General features: G+C 38.8%; 1 protein-coding gene across 1 annotated transcript; it reads left to right on the top strand.

Annotated features, from left to right (window-relative positions):
* Positions 1-908: 908 nt before the first annotated feature.
* Positions 909-8,522, top strand: lipcb (lipase, hepatic b). Its single transcript, XM_030775458.1, has 9 exons — positions 909-1,133; positions 1,442-1,626; positions 2,077-2,256; positions 2,567-2,684; positions 3,754-3,987; positions 4,383-4,625; positions 5,296-5,410; positions 6,798-7,016; positions 7,711-8,522. The coding sequence occupies exons 1-9, from the start codon at positions 1,049-1,051 to the stop codon at positions 7,850-7,852; spliced, it is 1,521 nt and encodes a 506-aa protein (XP_030631318.1). The 5' UTR covers positions 909-1,048; the 3' UTR covers positions 7,853-8,522.
* Positions 8,523-11,031: the final 2,509 nt, after the last annotated feature.

Raw genomic sequence — 11,031 nt, 5'->3', positions numbered from 1 at the left:
GCCTGAGAGCAAGTCTCTCCAAGTGGCTGAGAGGGGAACTGGACACTGCCCACACCAAAACAAACACTTACTCAGTCTGGAATTAGAGGCAGGAGCTATGTTTGCTTTCCTCTCCCATGTTTATACTGTGCTACCACGTAACTAATTACACACAACTCCTTTTAGGTTTTTGCCGTCCCACTCTCTGTCAGGGAAACGGACAGGGAGAGAGTCTTATAAAAGAGCTCATGTGTTTTTAGTATCAGGCATCTTTATGGTTCCTCAGTTGACCGTTAGGGGAACCACGCAACCTTTGATATATCTGTGATCTAAATCTCAGGATAACAATTTGAGCTGCCTGTTTCTTGTAATTTACTGATAATACGCTTACATTTTGTCCTCATATTTGCTCCCTTACAGAACGCAAGGCAAACACTTTGAAGACTTAAACTAACCTCCAGGAGGAACGGAAAAGAAAATTTTACATAGTCAGCCTGTAACTCCTTAATAGCCCTCTTCATACATATTTTGTTTCTAAAAGTTAAATATAACATACTTTGTGATTTAAAAAAAGAAAAAAATTCGTAATTAAAATCATTTTGAGATGACGATTTCTAAATTTTAAATGAAATTTGAAATGTGAAATGTTTTTTGGAATGGGCTATTGTGTTAGTAAGTAATTAAAGTCTTTTTCTCATTTTAATTAAATGTGACTACTGTGGTGATCATACTGTAGCTTCCCATATTTTCTTTCACTATCTCTCTACTTTTTTCCAACTTTCACTACGTCATTCATAAAGTAGTGCTTTCCCTTTTCACATACAGTCAAAAAAATGGCATTGACCAATCAGAGGACAGAGTGAGACGTTCCTGTCTTCCTGGCCCTCCTCCTCTTTGTAACTTGGCAGCACAGTTTAGCTTTCTTTTGAAATCCCTACCAGGCATGAGGAGTGTATTTCCTGCCTTGGGCTAGACTCTTCTCCCTCTCCCGCCAGGACTGTAATTTTATTTTCCCATGTGACTCAGGCGTACAGATGTTTGATGTTTTTTCTCTTCAGCTTGGATCAAGATGAGAGTCTTGTTAATGCTATTAACTTTTACCCTGTTTTTTCATAGTTTCACTGCTGTAGTAAAAATGAAAGGGAACAGAACAGGTAAGTGCTGTGTCTTTCTTCATGCAGCAAGAACAGTGCTTTAAATTTGGTATGGAATATTGTATGTGTACATTACAGTGCGTACTTTTAAGATACTGTAAACTAAATGTTCAGGATGTGAGTCTGTCCATTTTAAAGACATAACTGATCACACTGCAGTCCCCAACCTTATCTGTATGTTTTTTATGTAAACAGTCTGAGCATTTGCTATGAAATTGATTGAAATATTGCTGGAAAAAGTCAATTGTGTGGCGAGCCAGTTAAAGTCTGTGTTTCCCTAACAATGAGCGAACTGATTCCATGTTTAGATGACACGATGGGGGCTCAGCAGTCTAATCACATGCCCTTTGTGGTGAAATCCAGCTTCCATATGTATTTCGAGGGCAGTTCACTTGAAGATACCTGTACAATCCAACCCTTTCAATCTGACACACTGTCCGCATGCAGTTTCAACAGAACAAGTCCTCTGGTCATTATAATTCATGGCTGGTCGGTAAGGCCCATTCAGACTCCTTACTAATGTCATTTCAGTGCTGAATATATAACTAAATGTGTACTTATATTTATTCATTTCAGATAAAGGAGATTTGTATGGTGAAAGACTAACAAAATTGTCGTTACATGTAAAATGTGAGCATGAGTCACTGAGATGCCATAGCATGTGCAAAACACATGGTTTAAGAAAACTCTGTTTGAATAATTACGCTCTTCCCAGAATTAGTTAAAATTTATGTGATTAAACTTGTATGTAGGCGAGTTACACAATGCTTCCCGTAAATCTGAATGCTAGAGCTCTGTTGAGTTGAGCAGGAATCGAATCAGGGAAATGACAGAAAACGTTACATCACAGAAAATTTTGAAAAATGTTTGAAAACTGCTGGAGGTCAAGTACAGCTATGAAATGTAGAGTGGAAATGTATTTGTTTTCTATCTCTGTCTCCAGGTAAGTGGGTTAATGGAGGACTGGGTGTTCAAGTTAGCCTCAGCTTTTAAACGCAGGCTACGGCATGTCAATGTTATCATCAATGACTGGCGCCCCCTGGCCCGCCGACCTTATCCAATCGCAACTAAGAACAGCAAGCAGGTGGGGCGCGATGTAGCCAATCTGCTGGAATGGCTGAAGGTACCACAGACCAAATACTTACACCACAAAAGTTATATATTTTTCAATCAGAAGCAAGAGCTCTAGTGCTGATTTCACAGTTTGGTCTGATTCTGCCAGGCAACGTAATTTTGGCATAGCGCAAATTTCTAGACATGCCAACACAAGTTGACCACAGCTGTAACGGGAGCTCTCACGGCAAATCTATCAGACAGATTTTGTCAACACATCATTGTATTTCAAAGGGAACTGTCTCATTTAATTGGAATTCACTCATGTTTGTCAAATCCAAGTCTTCAGCTGAATAATTTGAGTTTTATGACCTTGTAAGGAAAACAGCCAACTCCGAATGGACAAGGTTCATCTGATCGGCTACAGTTTAGGAGCTCATGTGGCTGGGTTTGCTGGCAACTACATAAAAGGACCTGGGAAACTTGGACGAATCACAGGCAAATACAATCACACTACTCATCTCACCTGATTTTATGCAAGTGACTGTCATTATATACAAGGTCATACATAGCAATAGACCTTGTGCTACAGTAAAACATAGAACAGTTTACACTTCTTTTGGTCCATTAAATCAACAGAATGGTGAGGTTAATTCTAAAACCACCGGCAGTATTTCACATGACTAAGCAGCAGGATAACACATCTCAAGAGAAGCAGGAATACAGATGGGGATTGTGGTACCTCATGTTCTTGGTAAATATTGCTGGAGTGGAGAATGTGCACTATCTCTCAGCTGGTTGCCTGTATCCCTGCCAGAAGCCCCTCAATGGGACCGAAGCCAAAATACAATGTTTTCTACTGAGTAGTCTGACTCACAGAAGCTACAAGTTAGCTTCTCATCTCCACTATCATAACCATACTGTGCTGTGGATGATGCTAATTAGTTATGCACTTATACAGATGTAGCACTTGCCTGGAAGCACTGTATATTACCTCAGTTCTTATTCAATTACTATCACACCTTGTGGTGTTAAAATTTCTAAAAATATCTCTAATTAATTCTAAGACATGAGGCTTTTCCCACTCAAGGACAGATTGTGAGACAAGGTATATCAAACAGCCTGGGAAAGAGAGGAGCACTCCAGCCATATTAAACAGTGCCCTTCCACTGTAAATACTGTCTAAAATCTCTTTGGTTGATCATGACAAAAATCAACACATCGAGGTTTTAAAACCGTGTATAAAGGTTTTAATGCTACCACTTTTAACCTGCATTTCCTATACAAGCTTGATAAGACATGATGCAGCATCCACATAATCCCAGAGAAGTATAAAAGCCTGAAGCACAATTCTAGTCAAATGCCACAACTGTCTTCAAACAATACACACAAATGGACCCTTACAACAAGAGGGGCTGTAGTAGCAATATAATATATCAAAAACTTATACATCTTCAAATTAGCTGAGTTGTCTGTGACTTTTGTCTAGATATCCTGTCCTGTGTATTTAAATGTAATTCAAAGGGAGTGATCCCGTGAATGACTGAGTGGATTAACTCCTCCACAGGGCTGGATCCCGCAGGGCCTCAATTTGAGGGGGCTCCCCCCTCTGAAAGACTGTCCCCTGACGATGCTAAGTTTGTGGATGCTATCCACACCTTTGCAAAGTCCAACATCGGGCTGGGTGTGGGCATCAAGCAGACAGTTGGACACATTGATTTTTACCCAAATGGTGGCTCCCCTCAGCCAGGATGTCAAATGATGGAAATGTACAGCAATTTATACCAGTATGGGCTGCAAGGTAGGAGGTTGTTACTGAAACATACATTCAGACAAACAGACACACAAATATATACATATGAAGTATTGTATGTAATTGGATTGTGTTTTTAGTCTGGATTGTTTATATTAAAATGCAATCCAAAGCTGAATAACACAATGAATAATACGAACGTGTTAAATGTTTAATTTTTGTTTAGTGTTTAATGTTTAACCATTTAATTTAATGTTTAATTTAGTGTTTAGTGTTTAATTAATGTTTAGTGGTTAATGTTTAATCAGCACTGATAAAATATTAAAATGAGTTAATAAATGCTAGAGACAACTGGTAGATTAAGTCTTGAAATGAATTTTTATTGTTTTCCCCCCACATATTTCACTCCTTCACTCTATTTTTTTACACTCCCATTGTGTCAGGTTTTCCAAAGACAATTAAATGTTCTCACGAGCGCTCAGCACAGCTCTTCACGGACTCTCTGCTGTACAAGGACAGGCAGTGCAGAGCCTACCGTTGCCGTGACGACAACGCATTTGATAAGGGCCTGTGTGTAGACTGTAAAAAGAATCGCTGCAACATGCTGGGATACGATGTCAGAAAGACGTACAGGGGGAGCTCCAAGGGCCTGTACCTGAAAACTCGCTCGCAGACACCTTACAAAGGTAAACGCTAAAACAGTGAAAATCTGAACGTGAAAACTCTGCAGTGTTCTCAGGTTTGAAAAGGTTTAAGATTATTTCAGTCCTGTTTTCAGGAGTGAACTGATAATTTAAGAAATAACTGACTGAGGTGTTACGAGAGCGAAGGGAGGGAACATTTTTGAAATAGATGCAGCAATTATGGTTTGGGAGTGTACTTGGCAACACCCATCAAATTCACCAAGGTTAAGTGCACCAACCTGGTTGGCAATAGATCTGCTGAAAGTATTTTAAACAACTGTGTTGTCATTCAGACACTGGGGCTTAATTCAGATTTATAAACTAATCTAAGGGGAGACAATGTCACCAAGAGACACTGAGAAATTCATCACTGTTTATGGGAGCTAATGCCTAGGGCAGAGCTGGTAATTAAGCAGCAAAGACATGGGACTTTCCAGTTTTACTACCAGTGCTATGCTTAAATTAACATATTATTCCAAACATCTACTTTAAATTACCTAAACTTTAGCTGGGACATGTTAAAAAAGAAACGGTAACCATATTCCGTATGAAACTTAAAATTACTATGCTCTCTTAAAGGTTCCAAAAATAAAAGCATAGGAAACGATTTGTTGTTTTTCTCTTATTAATGAGAGTAAACTACTTTTATTTTCTATTTATTCCTCCTTAATAGTCTACCATTACCAGATCAGGGTTCTCTTAAGCAACCTAATTGAACCAGTCGAAGCCTCCATCTCCATCTTATTAACTGGAACGAAGGGAGCAAGTCAAGACTTGCCAGTTACCCTGTGAGTATGCCTTCTCTAACACAGCATGGATAGCTTAGGATATTGTGATTTTAGATAGCAGTAAAAACAGAATTGCAATGACGCTTGTATTTTTATATTACCACATAAAGCTAAATTTAACAATGGTTGGCTGACATGTAAGTGAAAGAATTCTCTAAAGTTTTTTTTTTCTCCTCATTTGAAGGGACTGTTAATTGTTAATAAAATATAACGTGGTATAGAGTAGTGGCAAGTGTCATTCTGAGAAACAGAATCTTCCGTTTGGGCAGGCAGAAAGTGTGGGTGATCTGATTTTGTTAGCTTCTGTGTTAGCACTCCCCCCCAATGAATCACTCAATAACACATCCCTTCATCTATATCCCTGACACCTATGCCAGCAGAATGGAGTCAACACTCAAACTGTTTATTATACAACAGCACACACAGGCAGCTCTTCAGAGCAGATCAGAGTATTGGTAATCAATACCACAAACATGTGCATCAGCTCGTGCTAACGATGGTCTGCGTGTGCCTCTGTGTCTGTGTGTGTGTGTGTCTGTGTGTGTGTGTGCGTGGAGGGGGAATGGGGTGTTCCATTCCAGAGTTCAGTTCAGTTACATCATGAGAAACAATATTTATACATGCACTGTTCTCTGTCCCCAAAAAGGAAAACAAACAAACATAAACAAACAAGTAAAAAATAAAAATAAAAAGGGGGTTGACTGGAGGAAACAGTATGGCCTAAATAAATTGAAAGTTCATTTTGTAGACAATAAATTTGCATTTTACAAGCACACAGTGCTACAGATAAAGAGGGCTGGAAAACATGATCCATGTCTGCATCACTGTCGCACCTGCCACTGAGCAACAAAATTTTCAGCTGTGTACTTACTAACAAAGATGTTGTCAAAAGCATTTCCCACAGACATTTTATCTCTGAGCAACTGATTAACAATGGCTTTCATTTACAGTATAACAGGTCTCATCATACTCACTTCACACAGTGATCCATCGTGCCCAGAGAGCAGTGCTATTAAGTGCTTTATATAAGCCATATGGAGCCTTTGAAGCTGGAGGTTAAGTAACTACAGCATCACAAAGACAGCTGTAATCTGATACTCGGATCAAACCTCCATACTTGATACATAAGAGAAGAAGAGTTCTCTGGCCACTAATCTGCCCCAGGCCCTCAAAAATGCTGCTTTATTCAATGAAAAATACAACCAGTACTCCTTGGGTTTCTGTCACATATCTCTGTGTTGTAGTCCCATGAGATTTTGTTTTAAACTGGGGGATATTGGTTTGGTACATAGAAATAAGTATCAAAAAAAGGACACTTTCTTGGACAGCACTACCCTTTTCATTACATTGTTGGTCCATCCTCTTGTGACTTTCTGTGATTTCTCAGGTTTCACGAACATGCAGGAAATAAATCCTACACCTCACTGGTCACTGTGGACTCAGATCTCGGCAATCTGACTGGACTAAAGCTGCGTTGGGAGGGAGAGGCTGTGTGGTCCAGCTGGTGGAGGAGAATGACAAACATCATGTCCTTCAGTGGATCAAGGCAGGACACAGAGCTCGGTGTGCAGAGGATCCGTCTGAGGGCGGGAGAGACCCAGGAGAAGTGAGTAAATTTCCAGAGCCTGGGAAAAATCAGTAGCTCTCAGATGAAGTTAGTCAGAGAGATCAATCTGAGAGAGTTTACGCAACATGAGTTGGATCTCAGTCAGGTTAAGGTGAGTCAGACTTTAGGGTCAAAGACAAAGCCATGTGTAGACAGAGGAAAAGTAGGCAGGATGAATAGTTACAGAAGTAAACTACAAAGCAGTTGGGTTTGCAAAGTAAACGTTTTAGGGGTTAAAAGCATTGCTGTAATCGCTTTGACTCTGAAGGCTTTGCATTCCATTGCCAGAAACCACGTTGCTGATGTTCATTATTGAACAACAAACACCAGCTGACGTACGAGTCCGTGACATCAAGCACGGCTGAACGCTCAGCTCTCAGCTTTTTCAAGTGTTATACTCCATCTAGTGATTCTGCTAACCCAGTACACTCATACACATTAACTGATGCATTAACAAGGACTTCTAACTTACCATTTGTGATTTATCAATTCCTATACCCTACTTGAACAGTATCCATCGTTTAGAATAACTAATGAGTTATTGTAGAAAGACTTTACTTATGTAATGGGAAATATTCATTTCTTATTTGGAGGGTCTATCAAGTCAAAATATTAGAGAGTTTAATGTTAGGAGTAATTGTGGTTTAACATTTTTGTAGGACACTTCAAATAACTGCTCTCATTTTCCATTTAGGACTTGGTTCTGTGCCCCATCAGGTGATGTCATTCACCTTAAGCCATCACAGGAGGGTATATTTGTGCGGTGTGAGGAAGGCCCTCAGTCTTCTAAGGCTAGGATGAAGAGTACTACGCACACACCACCCTCAAATATTTAAAAAAAAAAACAACAAAAAACTACCAACTGATGAACAAACGGGAGAAGCAATGCCTTACAACGGATAATACATTACTGAGATTTCTCAGTTCACAGGGGGAGTTTCGCACACTATCAGAAGTCAGCAATATCCAACAGTAACATTTAAAATATTTTCTCCTATTTTTTTACTCACATACTTGATTTGTAATCCTGCCTGATGAGATATACGACCTAGCACGCACAACAGTGGTCATTTTCAGTGAAGCTAAAGTCTTGTGGAAGATGTTAATATTTTTTGACTGATTATCTAAATAACTGTTTGTACTGTCAATGTTAGGTTTTTAAATTTACCCAACTTGTAAAGCAAATGCCTATTTGATTAGGCTCTGTAAGTAAACTATGCATCCTATCCACCAGTACACCTAAACATTCCACAGATTCTGCCAGTTAACGTTAAAAAAAAACCCCACACACACACAAGTCACTGTTGTAGAATACTGAATGTAGTCTATATTCAAAACAAAAATCGTTTCAACTGAGTCTTTTTATTAATGCATTTCAAGTACTCCAAAAAATTACATCTCTTTGCACAATACGTTTTGAAATGTTAAGTAAAAATGTTCAAAGTGAACAAAAATTTAGGTACTGTATAAAACACAGTGAACATTAACATCAGACAGTAGTATTAATCTTTCTTTGTTTTCTTTTTTTCTTGTTTCTGTTTTAACATTGTGATCTTTCAGCCTACATCACCTACAACATTTTGACTCAATTTTGGACATTTTTTCAGTGCACGTTTTTTTTTTTTTCTCTATAGTTTCACCAAGACTACGAAAATGAAAAAAAAAAAAAAGGAAATGTCAAACACAACTAATTTTCCTCCTCTATCCAAACCACACCACAGGATAACAAAGACAAAAAAAAAATGAGAATGAAGCATTCAGCCAATTCACACTCAAATGTATTCTTCATTAATGATGGGGGAGAAAAAAAAAATCTTTTGCAGCACGAATTCCATTATGACAAAAGCCATAAAAGAAGAAGAAGAAGAAAAAAAATCCTCACACATTAAAAGCCCAAGAGAGCTCCTCATTGGAAGGGCCAGACGTGATCATTGTCAACCAATTCTCTATGGACTTTGAGAACTTAAAAAAAAAGAAAGAAAGAAAAAAGAAGACATACATGTATAAAAATGTCATAATTATCTCCAAATGTAACAGAAACTCTCCAGATACTGTACATAGTTTACAAGAAAGTCCAGAATGGCATTGATGGGCAAGCCTCCATGATGATGTCCAAGCTGCGCCATGACTTGTTGAGATGATAATTTCTTGAAAAATAGCTCACAAATGGAGTCCAGTCACCTTCTTTAGCAGAATCACAAATAATAATAACAATAATAATAATCATAATCCACATTAGAAGGAAAGTAATGCTGAGTTTCCAACGGAGTCCAGACTAGGAGTGAATTTTTCAGAGTAGGACTGGCCTTATAGAAGGAAAATGGATTAGAGGATGGTTAGATGATTACAAGGCCCTCCCCACTCCCCTCCCCCCCAACAAATCAAAAAAATGAACTGAAGTGAATCCGCTCCATGAAGTGAATAGTGGAAAGATGAGGGTCCTGAGGTCAAACAATGCCACTTCTACTACTCTACCAAAACCCATGATCTTCTCCATCCACCCTGCTGCAAGGCTACAGAAAAAGAACCAGCTTTACTTAATGATACCATAATGGTGGGAATGCTGACAATCTACTGGCACTAGACATTTTAATGGCTGGAAACCTTACACTGGTCTCCAGTCTGAGACCGTTTTAAGCAAGAGCCTTTTTATACCTGCCACATTTATCATGCTGCGACCCCATGCAAAACGGAAGATGTACAGAATTCGCTTCACGCAAAGCCACTTCGACTACAAGGTAGCTGGATCTAATGGCATTATATAGAGCAGTGATCGCCCATGTTCATATACTTAGGGTGTTAGCATTAGCCACGCTGTGATCCCAATCATTCTCATTCATGCTCTTAAGGAGACTCACCATCATGTAGGCATCCTCTAGATGTTTTGATTAGCATGTCCCTTTAGCACTTGGTTTATCTAAAGCAGGATCCTTGTGGTCCTCTCTGTGGAGCAGGACCCCTGGAACTGGGATATTAGTATTTTGTATCCTACACAGACATGTCTCAGGCCATATCAAAGCTTTTTAGAACATAACTTATAGATGTCCTGGCTAGAGCAAAATCTCTATTCTCTCGTGAAATGGACTCTAAATGGATGTATGACAATAAGAGCTTCCAGCTTTCTTCTTCTTTGACTGTCTTGGTTTTGTTGATTTCCAGGTTTTTTCCTCCTCTTAAAAATTGTGGGGGTTTTTGGAAGCTTTCATGTGAACAAGCAGAAAAATGAAAGCTTATCAAATTCAACACACCTAGACTTCTATTGTTCACAGAATATGCACATTGTAAGATCATTTGTTTTACTGAAATCTGCCCTCCACTGACCTTTAGAGCGTCAAACTAAAACAATCAGTGTGCTCCAATGTTCAGTCCTCAGAGAGCTTGTGGTTGCAACTGATAACTGACCTCTCTAGTAACTGTAATTAGCAGCAAAAACCATTTTTACTAATATCGTGTGTTTATCAATCCCTTTAAAATCAATAACTGGAAGCCCCACATATACTTAGACAGGACAAATCTCACTACAAACAAAATAACCCTCCCCAAAGCAAAAACCTACTTTTCACACACTACACAAGATCTCCCTCCAACAGGGGCTGAAGCTACAACTAGTGATTCCTCCTTCACTGACAAAACTACAGATGTCATCTATAAGAAGAATAAAGTGAGGTTAAAAAAAAAAACTACATATTAAAATTGAAAACTGAAACTGCTCTATTTTTACTCCAGTCTATCTCCCGAGATGAGCATTCATGCAGATGCACATACCATTCTATAGTGTGCTTTGACAAGGCGTGGTGACTATAAACAACTAGACAATCATTTGACAATAGTATGTGAATAAAGAGTGTTGGGCTTAAGTACTGAGGAAATGCAGCGAGAAAGTTCTAAAATAAAGTGTTGAAGGGAAGGTTACTCATAGAAACCGTTGAAGTTAAGGTTACTGTTCCTTAGACAAGATGTATGAATTCATCCTAAGCTTGAATGTAAAACACAACAGGGAGAAAACGAATGAGGT

The sequence above is a fragment of the Chanos chanos genome, chromosome 5 (assembly GCF_902362185.1).
Source record: "Chanos chanos chromosome 5, fChaCha1.1, whole genome shotgun sequence".
Classification (NCBI taxonomy): domain Eukaryota; kingdom Metazoa; phylum Chordata; class Actinopteri; order Gonorynchiformes; family Chanidae; genus Chanos; species Chanos chanos.
The sequence above is the reverse complement of the archived record's forward strand: the minus strand, read 5'-3'. Positions and strand labels throughout refer to the sequence as shown.